Here is a 17,837-nt window from a genome sequence, read left to right on the forward strand (position 1 = left end):
TACTTTTTGTCCCCACATCAATCTTAGTTTGACGTGTAATAGGCACCAGATTAGTTAGGTTTGCTGTACGGCTATTGAAGGCCTTAGACTTTCTATCTTGTAATAGAACAGCAATAGAGAAAGATACAGGCACACTGGGCGTAATGATGTCACATGCTGTTTTGCGATCAAATTGGTATATCGAATCGATTTGAGACATTTTAAGGTTTTTCCATTCATTTTCGCACTGAATCGCACAACATTCAACCAAACATTTGCGAACAAAGTTTTGCTAGACAAAATGGATCGCGCCATCTACCAACAAATGATCAATATTGCACAAGTTGTAATAGTGCTTATGTGCCAGCTGATAGCGACATATCAAGCTATAATAAGAAAACAACGAGGCTATCAACACATTGCTATGATGATGCAGATGCACGTAAATGCCCGACGATATTCGGCAAATAACGTTTCCATCAGCGTTTATCGCATAAGCCGTATATCGATCAAGATAAAATCCGATGAGACCGAACGTATTTAATTTGAGTCGATATTCATGGAATTTTACTGACTAACCCGGTAAACGATGATAATACCGTACGACCCCATGAGAAACAATTCCCGTCCGGAGAGGGCTCCAGTCAGTGAAGTCTGGCGATGATATCGAGATACGAGCGATCTCTCTCACACACACACACACACACACACGCTCAACGAGGATCATTTCTCACACTGTAAAACCTAATATCAAAGTGTCACATGTAAAGGTCAGCATTTTGTGTCGACCAACTACACTAGCAAAACAAGAGGTTTTCCAAAGGAAATGTGTAAAACTACACCAATACAAATAACACTTAATACAAAGAGTAGCTCCTAGTGACAAAATTCTAAGAAATGTGGGCGTTTACTCTTAAAATTAAATAAAAATCATGGTAAAGAAAAAAGTAATTCAGAAAGCATCTTAACCCTTAAAAGAGGTCTTAAGGTCAGAACTGTACGGACGAGGACCTTTAAGAGGCTGAAGAGTTTCTTTAGCGGAGGAGAACATGGCAGAAAGACGAAGGAGGAGAAATGTGTTGCAGACAATGGATGACAGTGAGTTAATAACACGCTATAGATAGAGATCATGTTTGTGAATGATCTTATTAGAGACACGCTAAAATCTCTGACAGAAATGCCGTAGTGCCAGAAATTAAAGTAATCACTACATTAAGATATTTGGCCACTGGGAAAATGCAAGAATGCAGCAGTGATGATCTGGGTCTGACAGCCTTCTGGAAGCAGATCACACACACAATTACAGCACTTCCAGAACCTCTTACTGTGTCGCACTTCATTTCGCTTCCACTGGACATTCCCACCTTGCAGGTCAAAAAACTGCATGTATGAATATAGCTTCCCTGGTGCGCACAGTCAGGGGGAATGAACCGTTAATAATGTGCGCTATCAGCTCCCACGTCTGCATCCCCGCGCTGTGACTCCCGGGATGGCCTTGTGTTCATCCACTAACTGGGCTAACAGTAAACACTGTTCCTCTGTCCAGTCGGGCTTCCTCGTCCTTCTTGTTTTTGATTCTGTGTTTTCTACAGTCAAACCAAAATTAAAACCACCACTTAAATAGACAGCAATCAGTGGAACTGGAAACAGTGGAACAATTTTTATCACTCTAAGCCAATCAAATACCTTATAGGAAATTAACAGCATGGTAAATAAAAAAAATACATATATATAATGTGTGTGTGTGAGTGTGTGTGTGTGTGTGTGTGTGTGTGTGTGTGAGTAGACTCTCTTCCTGATCACAGTTTACAGACTCCACGTCCTCAACCTGATGGAGGCAGGATCTGATTATTTCCAGCTGCTCCTGAGGTTCTTACACACACACACACACACACACACACACACAGAGAGATTACAGCAGGACAACAGGAGCAAATCCTCCGAGCAGAACCAAACATGCAGCATTATATCTGGAGGCTGCAGATACACTCCTCACACACTCCTTACACACTCCTTACACACTCCTTACACACTCCTCACACACTCCTCCTTACACACTCCTAGCGAACGCTTCTTCTTCTAATGGAGTTTTATGGCGGTTGGCAAACCCTAGCGGACGCTTCATCAGTCCTGAGCCTTTATACAAATCACACACGCATCACTTTGTCATGTGACTTTATCATGTGACACTCTCTCTCTGTCATGTGACTCTCTCTCTGTCATGTGACTCTCTTTCTCTCTGTCATGTGACTCTCTCTCTCTGTCATGTGGCTCTCTCTCTCTGTCACGTGACTCGCTCTCTCTCTGTCATGTGACTCTCTCTCTCTGTCATGTGACTCTCTTTCTCTCTGTCACGTGACTCACTCTCTCTCTCTGTCATGTGACTCTCTCTCTCTCTGTCATGTGACTCTCTCTTCTGTCGAACACAAAATGAAAATCTCCTGTTGCTCTTTTACATGCAATTACAATAAACAGAACTAGAGCTTTGGAGCTTCAAAAAGAGCATAAATCCAGTGTGAAGCTTAAAAACTTTGTTCATCATTTATTGTAACTGGATGTAATTCAGAGTTTCTTCTTTTGCATTCCAGACAAAATAGAAATTCATATAGAGTTTGGGACGACATGATGTATTAAAGACAGAATTGGGATTTTGTGTGAACGCAGCAGATGTGAAGGTTCACCGTTTGCCCTGGTATTGTTCTTTCTCAGTGTAGAAAGATAACAAATTACTCTACAGTGTTACCAAAATCATTTATGTTAATTAAAACTGAAATAAAATATAGATAACAAAAACAAAAAGAAGAATTAGAAATGTCACTATTTTAAATAAAATAAGTTGAAGTTCTAAAAATTACTAAAACTAAAAGTGGAATAAGCCCCGCCTCCTAAATAAAAGAGCCAATCGCTGACTGCTGGAGTCATCGCATCACATCAGCTGCTGCTCTAGCCTGAGAAACGCAGGTTTTCGTCATCTTTTGAGGATTTAGAAAGAACATTTATGAGACAGCCGCTGTTGGATTTCATTGGTAATTTCAGATATTGAATCGTAGTCTTGGTGAACAGCTTTGGAGAATCTGCCGTTCTGATGCAGGACCGAAACGGCCGTCTCAAAGATGGCCGCCGAGTGACAGGGACTGTGGTGTTAGTGCACTACGCTTGACAGATGGCAGGATTAAGTGGAGCGAATGTCAGATGTTCTGGCATAATGAGATCTGTGGAGTTGATGCATGGTGATTGTGGAGTGCTGAGTGAATGTTAATAAAATACGAGAGATGAACAAAACCACTGGTTTGCTATAACCAATCATTTTATCCCTTAAAACTTGCCTCATTTGGTATGCGCGGCTCTATGAATATGCAAATGAGCCCCGCCTCCACTCACTCACTCGGCTCAGAGATCCACTGGTTGACGATCACACGTTGATCTGATTGGTTACAAGACAGGTAAGAGAGTTTGAGAATAAAAGTGATAGTACTTACATGAAATAGATGGGGTATCCTCCTTCAAAATACCAGCAATACTTCTTTGCTTCTATGCACTGCAAAAAAAGACAAGAAAATAATAAAAATTAAGATTCATATAATTGACTATTATAAATAATATATAGACAGTGTTCGGAAAATGTTACAAAATTATTATTTTTAAAAATCTACCACATCCTGGGTAAATCAATTAGATTGTGTACATACTTTTATTATACGGACATACTTCTATTGTCACATACTGTTTTTTGCCTATACTACTATATAGTGGGGAATTATGCGATTTGATTATTAGACTTGACCAATCACAACACACTGCTCCAGCCGACCAATCAGAGCACAGTGTGCTTTTCAGAAGGAGGGGCTTCATAGAGACAGGAAGTAAACAGAGCGTTACTGACAGACTGGGAAGAGAGGAGCCGCAACAATGGAGAATATGAGGAGAATAATCAACATTCAAGCAGGAAAATAACTCCAAGTGCGAATAAACAACTCCTATTTGTATCAATGTAGAATATTGCACTGGTTTAAACTTTTTTGTGCATTGATTCCCCAAAATAAATGTTGAGAGACATTTTGCAAAGACAATATGAAAGTCTAGAAGAGGTGTTCAACACTGCAAAAACTTGTGATGATCAAACCTTCCTGAAATGCATAACCAGAATGTCAGCATTTAAAAGTTATAATGGACAAATGTATAATTCACATTCCTGAAGGAAAAGCAGCACAGACTGAACAGACGCGGGTCAGGATCTCACGCCGTCTCTCACTCCTACACTCATCCACAAACACAGGCCTCAGTGTGCCGGGAAAATATGCATCTTCTGTGCCGGTTTTTCATTGCTGTATTTTGAATTATGCACTGCATTATGGACTGAAGGAAATAACCCAGGCAGAAAATGATCAGCACCTTTTACATTCTTCTGAACATGTTTTTCTATCAGCATCATCATCATTTCAACACTGTTATAGAAGAATGAAGGCAAAAATATGAAATACATACAAAAATACATAATATATAATTAAAAATATATAATAATATAAAATACCAAACTATATACCACTATTTAAAAGTTTGGGATCATCATTTTTTTTAAAGAAATAAACACTTTGTGACAAAAAAAGCTGTTCTTTTGAACTTTTTGTCCATCAGATTCATGAAAAATGTCTCATCGTTTCTACAAAAATAGCAACTGTTTTCAACATTGATAATAAATGTTTCTTGAGCATCAAATCATCCTATTAGAATGATTTCTGAAGGATCATGTGACACTGAAGACTGGATAAATAAGGTACACTTTGGTGTACATATATAACATATAATCAGCTAGTTTTAAACTCTTTCAAATGTCTGTTTCCCTTTAAAATTATGATTTTGGCCTATAAAAAGTCTTGACTTTCTCAACTGCATCCCACAATTAAAATCATACAAAATACCATAATATTGACCATCATTATTTTAATTATAACCTAATAAATGTTCAGCATCGTTTGGTCCCTACAAGTAAATGATCGCATTTTATAATAAATTGTAGTAGCTGTATTCATCAAATTCAATGATTCAGTCCTGTTATAATTAAACAAACCTGCCTTCACTTTAGCATGACCAAAGAGTGTCAGGAGTAAATGTAAAACACTTAAGTTATTGTAATAATAAAAGAATAAATCAAAATATATATATATACATTTTATGGAAAATAAGTTAATAATAATTAGTTATAGTTAGTCAATAGCTATCCGTAACTAGGCTAAATTTGTTTTTTAGATAATTGTTTTAATATTTACAAATTATAAAAGCTGTGATTATGACAAACATTTTATATATAATAACATATAATGTTGATGTTTATTGAACAATCGCACAAATTTAGGTTAAACTCTATGAAAAAAGGGCCCAAAAAATGACAAACCTGATTTAAAATGAAGAAAAATAAATTCCGCTGGAAACGCCCTGTTCCGCTAGAGATGCCGAGAACAGAGCTCAGGCCTGCTTTACTGTATCTGTGGGCAGTGCCCGTCAACGAACACCAGGAAGAGTTTCCCCCGCGGGCGTGAACACTTTCGCATTAGTCATGCAGTGACTAACACTGTGGAGAGTAGCGGGGTCAAAGTTCACAGACGGTTTACAGTGTTTGCCAGCAGTTCCACCTAATGAATATGCATTAGACAAGCAAACGGTGACGAATGCCATATCTGAAGCCTGGAGACGCGATCAACAGCAATCGTACGCTTTACCTCAATCCTACGCTCTTCAGACGGAGCTCAGATAATGATGACATCTACACTCTTACCCAGGATCAATACCCGTGCACTTCTGAGAACAGGTTGTTTGCAACAGTAGCGTAATAAATACGAGTCCTGAAACCCTGCATTGCTGCGCTCCACTGATTTGTGGTGTTTCTGTCCTGATAAGCACTCAGTTGATGACATTAGCTTCACACTGACATGATGTATAAGCTGCCGGATGTCTCCTCGGGTCTCCGAGAGCAGATCCTGGCCAGAGGAAACTGCACAGTGGACCAGACTTTATGCTGATAGATCAGATGTTTTATACAACCGTAAGATTGCTTTTGGTTTCAGGGAAGACAAAAGATTTACCAATCAGAGTAATGGCTTGATTTGCCCGAGGGATCAATGCGTGTGTGTGTGTGTGTGTGTGTGTGTGTGTGCAGAAACCCAACATCTCTGCATTAGTGAAGCGAGAGAGAAAGGTCACAGATGGGTAATTAACCCAGGGTCAGACGAGACCTTTCACTTCAACAACAACATCGCTTTACTGGGAACTTACGTAATGATGAATAATGGACGAGAAATGTTGCATACACCTTAGAAATCCATCTTAAAAACGAAGTATGATGCTGATACAGCAGGACAGATTTAACCCGACGCCACCACACGGTTTCGTTAGCATGCTAATCAGAGTTTACGTCCTGACCAGATCTATTACACAGACCGTTTCTATTTCTGTGACGTCGTGGCTGGAAACACAACATACAAACTGTGGCAATGAGAACCTCAGGTCCTGATTATCTAATTGAATGCGATTTTGATTATCATTTATAGCTGTACTGAAAGCAACAGTGGATAATCACCTCAGATTTGGAAAATAAACAAAGGAAAGAAGAACATTCAAACTGTCAACAAACATATTCTATGACAAATATTATTTCAGTCGTAATATTTATGAATTTGACTATATGCTTATCTGAGTGTAGTGCGCTTGAAGAGAGACTCCGCCCTCACTCTCTTCTGATTGGCTGTGAGTTTTGATTGATTTGGTTGTGAGTGCTCTTGCAGAGAGACTCCGCCCACACTCTCTTCTGATTGGCTGTGAGTTTTGATTGATTTGGTTGTGAATGCTCTTGCAGAGAGACTCCGCCCACACTCACTTCTGATTGGCTGTGAGTTTTGATTGATTTGGTTGTGAGTGCTCTTGCAGAGAGACTCCGCCCACACTCTCTTCTGATTGGCTGTGAGTTTTGATTGATTTGGTTGTGAGTGCTCTTGCAGAGATACTCCGCCCACACTCTCTTCTGATTGGCTGTGAGTTTTGATTGATTTGGTTGGAGTGCAGTGCGCCTGCAGAGAGACTCCGCCCACACTCTCTTCTGATTGGCTGTGAGTTTTGATTGATTAGGTTGGAGTGCATATGAGATACTGGAATGCTACTAAATAAAGGTTAAGTTGGTACCATTGCTACTTTCAGTATTTAAATATGCATTGGTACACCGTCTGATTCTCTCAGAGAAAATAAAATAAAATAATGCTACACATTATTCCACTGAATGAAAAACGGCTAATCTCAACAGTCTGTAATTCGGAGAAATTTCTGTTCAAGATCTGAAAGTTCACTATTTAGGGCGTCATCAAGCGATAAGTCCTTTAGCACGACCACATAATGATCCTAGCTTTAAGGCTAAATCCAATCAAAGCTCAAGTCCGTCTCACCAGGGAAATCTGGCGGGAGAGTAGAATGATTGTCTCGGTGTGTTTCCCGAGCAAGTGTGTGTGTTCCCCGAGCGAGTGTGTGTGTGTTCAGAGCTGGAGTCGTGTATTTTGTTCAGAGAAACAATGTCAAAGGGACTCATGCCAGGCTTCTCATTCACTGCTGCGGAATAAACACAATACATGCAAGGAATTGCAAATGCTCTAATTGCTCCTGGCGAGGGAAACAGCAGATTCATGAGCGAGGCCAGTCGGGATGCGGATCCCATGGGATCTTGGTTACTGGTTTAGGAGATAATGGTGGTTATGTCCCAATCCCACTGCACCTCATAATGCCGACTCCTCTCTGCTGCATTAAAGCATTAGAAATGGTTCCAGTTAAAGTGGAGGTTGGGAATTCCTCACAGAACAGGGACGTCTGTTCACCGACCGGCTCATGCATATTCTACAGAGAAATCAAGCTGCTCGCTGATTGGCTGACTTTTTGACCAATGGCAAAACTCAAATTTTTGGTCCCATATACTATTTTTTTCATTAAAAATGCATACATTTCATACACACAATGACTTGAATGCAGCTCTTCTACGATTATCAGGTTTTAAAATTACGAATTAAAATTAATTTGGGCATTTTTGTCAAGTTAAGTCAGCTTTATTTCTACAGCGCTTTATACAATAGACCTACAGACTGTTTCAAAGCTGGTTCTTAAAAATTAACAGGAAAATAAAATGATATAATGATACAAACTTCATAAAATAAGAGACAAATTAAAAATTTCTGCTCATTATTCAACTCAATTCAGTTCACTGTTGATTCGGTTCAATAACCGTGTCGATATTGGAAAATTTGTCAATTTTGAAACAAATTCGATTCAACTATAAGCAGCTCTATGGAATAGAGTCATTATTCAGTGCATATCAGTTCATATCAGTGTTGATTCAGTTCAGTTCAATGACTGTGTAAAGTTCATCAGTTGTGAATCAGGTTCAGTTAAAGCCGCTGTAGAATACTGCTATGGAATAGTGTCATCATCATCTCAAGTTTTGTTCTCATTCGATGCTGTCAGTGCAGTCAAATTAATAACATTTCTGAATATCAATTACGAATACACATTTGTATGGCACTTTTTGCAACTCACATTGTTTCAAAGCAGCTTGACAGAAAATCATGTTAACTTTTTATAATATCTTTGTGCATTATAGTTGCATTAAGCAGATTAAAGCTGGCGATAATATAGGTACATTTTGCAACGGTATAAATAATCAAGTTGAGAGTATATTTCGCTGTATATGCGTGTGTGTACAGGAGGATGCAAGTCAGTAAACTGCTAAATTAAATTCATGTGGTGCGACCAAACAAAGTCGCATAAGGTAATAATCGGATAATTTGACCTTTTCATATGGCAAGGTTAGTTCAGGATGTAAAATGTCATAATGATATTTATGCATTAATAATTCATGATATTTGAGTAAAACACATTTTAACCTGTAAAATATATTTTAAACTTTTTCTTTTGAAAATAATTATTAAGTTGTGGACGTTCACATGTGTTCTAGATATAAATTAAATTATTTTACTGAGTTTTACTTGATGGTTACACCACATGACGGACATTACATTTCAACTTTTCAAAAAAAATTCAAAGCCACATGAAACTTATATGAAAGTTTTCTTTTCTTACCACGGACACAGTGTCATTGACTCATTGACCCTTATGCAAGTCCAACTGGAAACAATACAGTGTTTTTACATCCTAGATATGAAGCACAGAGAAGATAATAAACAAAACACTAACATTTTACAAAATAAGGTCTCATTGGTTAACATCAACTAACAGTGAAAATACTTCTACAGCATTTCTTAATATGTCAATGTTAATTTCAACATTTACTAATACATTTTTAAATCAAAAGTTGTTTTTGCAAACATTAATTCATTAATTCATTAACATGAACAAAAAATTAACAAATCTATTAACAAAAATCAATAAATTATTTAAATTCTATTTTTTGAGAATAAGGCATTTCAATAACTGAATAATAACCTTTTCATTGACATTAAAGTGACATTACTGAACCTAAACAAAGGAGCCTGATAGAAAATGCTCATTTAAAAGAAAACCTGTCAGATGGACTTAGAGGTTTTGCATTGGAACTCTTCATTTGTAAACATTGATTAATTAACATTAACAAAAAATGAACAATTCTATTTGTACTTATATTAACAAAAATTAATAAATGCTTTAAAAATGTATTGTAAGTCATAGCCAATGCATTAACTGATGATAACTAATGGGATATTATTGTACAGTAAAAAAAGAAAAGAAAAAAAAAAACATTCAAATAAACTATACTGTAAATTCCACGCCTTTTCAAGAAACTGTTTATGTTTGTACGCCAACATCATCCTTCAGTAACGTCATCGCTTTCAAAAACAAACCTAAAATTATAGAGACGTAAGCAGAAAAGTTTAGAGAGTTTTCCAGGTTGAATGTTAATGGTTGTTTACGGAGTTGTTTACTCCCGCAGACCTTCGCTGTTGATCTGGCTCAGACACACAGTCTTCAGTGAACCCTCAGTGAAGGAGAGGAGATGTGTGTGGACTGAGCTTTAACCCAAGCATTACAGGCTGAAACCTGTCTCTGGTAAATATAGATTCAATGCAACAAGCCTGAATCAAACTCCTGCTGTCTGTCCACTTCTGACTGATCCCACAGCCTAAAAGCCTTTCCTTAAACTCACAGAAAGCGTCTGGGAATCGATGTTCCTCAACAGAGCCAGAACCACAACCGCACGCGGATACTTGAGCGAAACGACAGTGACTACAGTATAAAACAATGCTTTTATCAGATGGTTGAAATCTTTGACCGAAAGTTCAACTATACAAGTTGATGAAATCATTTTAAATACGTATTATGTTGAGTTAAAGTCCCCCTGTAGTCAATCATTTTATCCCTTAAAACTCATCTTTGATCACCAAAATGACATATTTAAAAGTTTTTCCTTGAAAAAATATTCTTCATGCCTTAAAATATCTCGAATGTAACTCGACACCCTTGCCTCATTTAGTATGTGCAGTTCTATGAACATGCAAATAATATGCCCCGTCTCCACTCACTCACTCAGCTCAGAGATCCACTCGTTGACGATCACACGTTGATCTGATTGGTTACAAGGTAGTTTGTGACGTCAGAAACACCAGCGATTTCAAAGCGTGTTTTTGAGACTGTCTTTGGTTTCTTGGTTCTTTGTCATTTTCATACCATGAAAATCTGAAGAGGATCTTATTATAATATTACCGGCCCTTAATCTGCACGTTTACACACACCAGCCGACATTTGGTTTCACAAGCGACAACAGAGACCAGTTCTAACGCAATGATAAAGATCCAACAAAGCCTGAAGCTGTTCTGTGGTTGAGCACAGGCGAGCACTGAACACTATTGACCAGAACATGTCACCGCTGTCTTATAAAGACCTCAGGAACTGTGGACACTTGTGGAGAAGTTAAACATGATGATGAGATGATCAATGTAACTCCACAACAACTACAGAAATGTCTCCGCTATCATTCAGAAACTCTTTCTGAGTCTCTCCGTAAGGCTGCACTCGCTACTGGTTATTCTGGGATTCTGGATGAGTGAGATTGGCCTGTTTTGTTATTGCTGGAGTTTCTGAAGCTTGTGTAAAGACTCCGCCCTCTTCTGAACGGAGGCGGAGCAACAGCTCATCTGCATTTAAAGGAACACACACAAAAACGTTGAGTTTTTGCTCACACCCAAAAAGGGGCAAATTTGACAATCTATAATAAATGATCTGTGGGGTATTTTGAGCTGAAATTTCACAGACACATTCTGGGGACACCATAGATAATAATAATAATAATAAATTTAATTTGTATAGTGCTTTTCACGAACTCAAAGTCGCTTTACAGGGCAGGTAGATAATAATAACAATGCAAAACAAAACGAAACAAAACAAGAATCAAACACAAATGAAAATGAAAATGGAGGGGGCGTAGGGCTACGGATAGGCTAAGAGATGGGTCTTGAGGCGGGACTGAAAGATGGTGAGGGACTCAGAGGTGCGGATCTCTTTGGGGAGGGAGTTCCAGAGTCTGGGAGCTGCCCTGGAGAAGGCTCTGTCCCCAAAACTGCGGAGGTTGGACTTGTGGATGCAGAGGAGACCGGCTGAGGTGGATCTGAGGGACTGCAAGGGTTGGTAGGGGGAGAGGAGGTCAGTGAGGTATGATGGGGCCAGATGGTGAAGGGCTTTGTAGGTGAGGACCAGGATTTTGTAGGTGATCCGGTGGGAGATAGGAAGCCAGTGGAGTTGTTTTAGGACTGGAGTGATGTGGAGCCAGGATTTGGAGCGGGTGATGAGTCGGGCAGCTGCGTTCTGGACCAGTTGGAGTCGTTTGATGTAGGTAGAGCTGATGCCAAGGAGTAGTGAGTTGCAGTAGTCCAGTCGGGAGGAGATGAAGGCGTGAATGACTCTTTCAGTAGCGGGGGGTGTGAGAGAGGGTCTGATTTTGCCGATGTTGCGGAGATGAAAGAAGGAGGTTTTAATGACATGACGGATATGGGGCTCAAGGGAGAGGGTGGAATCAAAGATCACGCCAAGGTTGCGGGCCTGGGGAGATGGGAAGACAATAGTGCCATCGATGATGAGAGTGGGGATATTGATTTTGCTGAGTGTAGATTTAGAGCCTATGAGGAGGAATTCTGTTTTATCGCTGTTGAGTTTGAGGAAGTTGTGTTGCATCCAGGTTTTAATAGCTGACAGACAGGTGTTGATGTGGGAGAGGGGAGGATTATGGGGGGATTTAGTGCTGAGGTAGATCTGGGTGTCATCGGCATAACAGTGGAAGTCCAGGTTGAAGTGGCGGAGTATCTGACTAAGGGAAGATGTAGATGATGAAGAGGAGGGGGCCGAGTACGGAGCCTTGGGGAACACCTTCCGTGACTGTGGCTGTGGCAGAAGTGTGGTTATGGAGAGAGATGAAGTGGGATCTGTTGGAAAGGTAGGAGCAGAGCCAGCTGAGTGCAGTACCTTCGATACCGAGGTCTTTGAGTCTGGTGAGCAGGATTTTATGGCTCACGGTATCGAAGGCTGCACTCAGGTCGAGGAGGATAAGGATGTTGAGGGAACCGGTGTCAGCGGATGTGAGGAGGTTGTTGAGGACTTTGAGGAGAGCAGTTTCTGTGCTGTGGAGGGGTCGAAAACCAGATTGGAGAGGTTTGAATTGGTTATTGGCATGAAGATAGGATTGTAGTTGTGAGGCGACTATACGTTCCAGGATTTTAGACAGAAAGGGGAGGTTGGATATTGAGCGGTAGTTGTTGAGGGAGGAGGGATCCAGACCAGGTTTTTTAAGGATTGGGGTGACAGCGGCATTTTTGAAGGCAGAAGGGACCGTTCCAAGGGACAGTGAGGGGTTGAAGAGGTTAGTGAGGTAGGGGCATATGACGGGGAGGCAAGACTTCAGGAGTGGAGTAGGGAGGGAGTCAAGGGAGCAGGTAGTGGGTTTGGAAGAGGGGTGACCAAGTCAAACTGGGAGAGGAGGCAGTGGGGAGGAGGGGGAGGGAGGTCAGGAGGGATGGGGAGAAGAGGGGCCGTGGTAGGTGCTGGAGTAGATACTGGGAGGTCAGATACAGAGGATAGAGATTGGTGAATGATGTTGATTTTGTCAGTGAAAAAGTGGAGGAATGAATTGCAGAGATCCGGAGTAGAGGTAGGGAGGGTGTTGTTCCGAGGCTTGATGAGGTTGTTCATTGTGGAGAAGAGGGTTCTGGGGTTTTGACAGGGGTTGGTGAGGATGGTGGAGAGGTAGGCAGATTTGGCAGCAATGAGGGCATCTTTGTAGGCAGTGAGGTGGAGTTTATAGGCTTCACGGTGGCCTGTGAGAGATGATTTTTTTGTCAGATGTTCAAGTTGGCATCCAGTTTGTTTCATTTTCCGGAGTGCAGGTGTATACCAGGGTGAAGATGTGTTAAAGGTAACGGTTTTTGTTTTGAGGGGGGCCAGAGTGTTGAGGGAGGTAGACAAGGTGTAGTTGAGGTGGTTTGTGAGATCATCAGGTGATATGAGAGTTGAGTCCAGGTGGAGAGTGGTGGAGAGCAGGTCAGAGAGATGGTGTGGATCGATAGATTTAAGGTTGCGGAAGGTGATTTTTCTGAGGAGGCTGGGGCGTGGGGTTGGAGAAGGGATGGTGAAACGTATCAGTTTGTGATCAGAGAGGGGAAAGAGGCATGGATGAAGGTCGAGCACCGGTTGGTTTGTGGAGCATACCAGATCAAGGATGTGTCCTTTTTCGTGGGTGGGGAATGTGACATGTTGGGTGAGAGTGAAGTTGTCCAGTAAAATGGTGAATTCTGATGACAGCTTGCAGGTGGGGGAGTCTATGTGGATGTTTAAGTCACCGAGTAGCAGCAGACGTGGAGAAAGAGATGAGGCTAGTGTGAGGAGTTCAGTAAAATCAGAGAGGAAGGAGGGATTTTGTTTAGGTGGCCAGTAAATGAGGATAACTGTCATGGAAGAAAGAGCTTTGAAGGCAAGATATTCAAACGATGATACTGAGGGGAGGGTGAGTTCTGTGATCCGGAAGTTCTGATTGAAAATAACGGCGAGGCCACCTCCACGGCGGGAGGGGCGGGGTTTGCAGATGTAGTTGTAGCCAGGGGGGGTTGCTTGATTGAGGGAGAAAAAGTCATTAGGTTGTTGCCAGGTTTCAGTGAGCAGAAGGAAGTCCAGAGTGTTGTCGAGGATTAGTTCATGGAGGGCAGGGGCTTTATTATTGAGCGATCGGGTGTTGAGGAGGGCAAAGTTGGCATGGTGAGAGGGTGATGGGATGAGAGCAGGCTGGAAAGATCTGAGATTGTCCCGGTTAGCAGTGCGTTCGGACGGTGGGGAGGGGGCTATTGCAGTTGAGGGGGGACAGTGAATGGATTTGCAAATGATTGGAGAATAGGTGTATCTGAAGTGCGGATAGCACTGTAGTCCAGTACGGGTTTTCTGTGCAGCCAGACGGTGCGTTCGGCCCTATGTGATCCAGCGGGGGAAGCATTCTGATGACGTGCGAGAGGTGCGACAGAGCATGCAGGTGACCAGATGGATGGAATGGATTGTGCGTGGTGAAAGTAAACAAACTTGCGGCAAAAGCTTCTGATGTAACGGGGTCGACGTAGAAGTCCGAGCTGTTTGATGACTGGGATGCAGGATGGAATGGAGTAGTTGATTAGTTCGACCAGTTGCAGAGTTGCATATTTGAACATGATGCCGAGCGAAGGGACTGAGAGCTCCGTGATAGCAGTTAGCCGTGGACTAGGGGCACAGAGGTGGATAACTGATGTGAGTGCCAAAATGATCCACGGCTCGAAACCGGCTCGCATCTGGTGGAGGTTGCCTGTGAGAAGGAGGTAGGCAATCGGGTTAGCCGCTGTAGCAGCTAGGATTAGCCGCCACGCATTGGATGAACGAGGGCAGCCAGTTGCGGCTAACCGACGAGGCGACAGTCCGGTCGAGGAGCCCAAGCGGCTTCGGAAACCAGCTGAGCGGCTGTCCAGAGGTAGAGAGGCTGACCAGAGGTAGGGGTACAGCAAACACAAATAAACAGGAACAAGAGGGGCAATAGCAGACAGAGAAGCGGCGAATAAACAGCGCCAGCATCCTCTCACATCCTAGTTGTAATAGATTTATATTACAACTTGTGAAAAGGGGCATAATATGTCACCTTTAAAATATATATATTTTTTTTTCCTTCCTTGCAATTATACGCCTTTAAAACAACAACAAATGCTTCAATAGCACTACCCATAATGCCTTCCACTGATTATATGGCACAAGTGGACATGAGTCATAACAGATGCAGGTGCAGATGTGTCATAACTCTCTATTAAACCAGCATATTCAAGTTATGTTCATCTCTGGAGTCGTTCCCTCAATACTGCTGTAAAGACACATCATTGCACTGAGAAACTACATGCATGAGTATGAAGAATCAGAGCTTTATGATCAACCTCTCTGCATTTAACTGATGTTACACAATTTATGAGTGAATAAGCTGGCATATTGATTTATCCCCGTCTAAGTGCTAATGACAAAGTATCTCTCTCTTCTCTGACAGGCCAGTATAAAGATTAGGTGAAATGCCATTACTGTAACTGCAAACGCCATGTACCGCTGTACAGTAAGAAGGTCTGATGATGCTTTATGCCTCAGCTACGCAAGTCTTTGAAATGTAAATGCTGTACATATCAGAGGTTGGGGAAGTTATTTGAAGACACACACATACAGTATACTGTATACATACACATAATAATAAATTGCATTGGGACGTTTGAACTGTCTGAAAGTACAGAACATAAAAAATACATATTTTTACACTCATCCACCCATAACTTCCCTCAAATGTATTATGTAAAAGGCATGTGATGATCCAACAGTGAAAATTAATATGAGGCTAACGCAAATATAGTAATCAACTGAATACAATTATAACACACACTCTAATTTCATCTAGCCTCTGAAAAAACTAAGCCATAGACTAAAACAATCCCAAAAATAGTTCTAACACACTGCATGGTTGTTGTATAAAGCACCGATCTGCATTGACTGTGAACTGATCAAACTCAGTGATGTTTACAGTATTTCCTGCATCTGTGAATGATGATGATGATGACATACACACACACACTGTGTGTGTTACTGTAGGAGGAGCGGACACAGAGACAAAGGCTCAACGTTACTGGTGTGTTTAAAACACCGTAAAACAACGCTACAGACAGCGGATAATAGAGAAATAATGAAGTGTATCCGTACAGAACGATTTGAAATGGCGAAGCGTTTGTTGTGCGTGTTGTGCGTCGGACGCGACGCGACTCACCTCGAGGTTCGCGCACAGTATCAGCAGTGTGTGTTGTGTGTGTGTGTGTGTGTGTGTGTGTTGGACTCACCTCGAGGATCGCGCACAGTGTCAGAAGCGCGGCCGCTCCGAGGCTCTTCACCCGCTCCTGCATGTCGGAGTGTGTGTGTTAATGCCGTCAGGACGGAGGATTCATAGCAGTAAACCGTGGATGTTCACAGCAGAAGCACGAGCGTGATGATGCGCGCTCGCGCTCCGTGTGTGTATGTCGCGGAGGAGAGAGAGAGAACAGCGCCAGTATCTCCGCTGCGGCTCGAGCGACAAGCAACCGAGTCCGCTGCTGAACACACACACACACACACACACACACACACACACACGATATTAGCACTGCAGGCTTCTGTCTCATACTCCTCAAACTAACACAGCTTTTCATTGGGAGAATCCACCGCTTATTAGACTATAGTCCACTCTGCTTACTTTAATTGAAAAAAATATATATTGATTTACAAAGTAGGATAATGTTACCTCGAAGATGCAAAGAAAGTAAAAGGACGTTTGAATGTCACTGCACCATAACAACGTGAAAACCACATGGCTTTAATTTTAAGCACACTAAATACAAGAAGCTCACTTGGTTTTATAAATAATAAATCTATTCATACTGACTCTCTGCAATCAAAATAAAAGTTCCCTTTCAGTCGCTCACGTTCGACGTAACGTCAACGTGACAACGTAATTGGGATCACTTCAGGGAGCCCTATCATCTTCGAGTGTCTACAGAACGAGCCAATGACTGTTGGCGTGCGTGAATCGCGTCATGTGCCCCGCCCCGCAGAGCGGGTATAAACAGGAAGCGGGTGCACGCACACATTGTCTTTCACTTCGGAGCCAAGCTTCCTGTTCATCTCCGAACTCTACAGACTGCTACTGTGTGTTGAAGACTCTCTAAACGGTGTTGGTGTGACGGCGCGTGCAGCGAGTGGCCGCAAATATTTGTTTGTTCAACAACTGCTGTTTTTACAGCGAGAGCTTGTGTCGGTTCGGTGTCAGTCCCCTCGTCTATCCCCCGATCTAGTGTCTATTCTGCACCGCAGAGTAGGCCTACTTCAGCGCTTAGCCAGGGTGATCTGAGAATTACCGTGAGGGCTTCCCCACCGAGGCAATCTCCGTGGGCCCCTCACGCCTCACAAACGCGGCCACCACTGGAGCTTCCAAAAGAACATGCTGGTCCTTCTCATGAACGACCAGTCGTGTCTTTTGGGGCTCCTCCTGACAATAAGATGTCGGTCGCAGCATTGGAGGGGGAGCTTCACTCCTCTGGAGATGAGGATTCGGCTGCGTTACCTCTTTCGGGGAGTGTAGCATTGCCCGAGTCCGATCCAGAATGGGCGGCTATGCTTTCCCGGGTCGCTGAGAAGGTCGGGCTTGCGTGGAACCCTCCACCACATCCCGAACCTTCTCGTTTGGATGATTGGTTTGTCGGGGCGGGCTGTGCTGGTTCTCAGCACAGCCCGCCCCGGTGCCTTTCTTCCCGGAGGTGCAGGAGCTCACTAGGTCATGGTCGGCA

At 42.1% G+C, this 17,837-nt stretch overlaps 1 protein-coding gene across 1 annotated transcript in view; it reads right to left on the minus strand.

Moving 5' to 3' along the window:
* vopp1b (VOPP1 WW domain binding protein b) overlaps positions 1-16,621 on the minus strand; it is a 38,641-nt gene extending 22,020 nt beyond the window's left edge. Inside the window, exons 1-2 of the mRNA XM_084102081.1 lie at positions 16,359-16,621; positions 3,459-3,517 (exon numbers count right to left, since the gene is read on the minus strand). Coding sequence (XP_083958207.1) covers positions 3,459-3,517; positions 16,359-16,421 — 122 coding nt within the window. The 5' untranslated portion in view covers positions 16,422-16,621. The remainder of the gene's footprint in view (positions 1-3,458; positions 3,518-16,358) is intronic.
* Positions 16,622-17,837: the final 1,216 nt, after the last annotated feature.

This window comes from Abramis brama (genome assembly GCF_963993115.1).
Source record: "Abramis brama genome assembly, chromosome: 24".
Taxonomy (NCBI): domain Eukaryota; kingdom Metazoa; phylum Chordata; class Actinopteri; order Cypriniformes; family Leuciscidae; genus Abramis; species Abramis brama.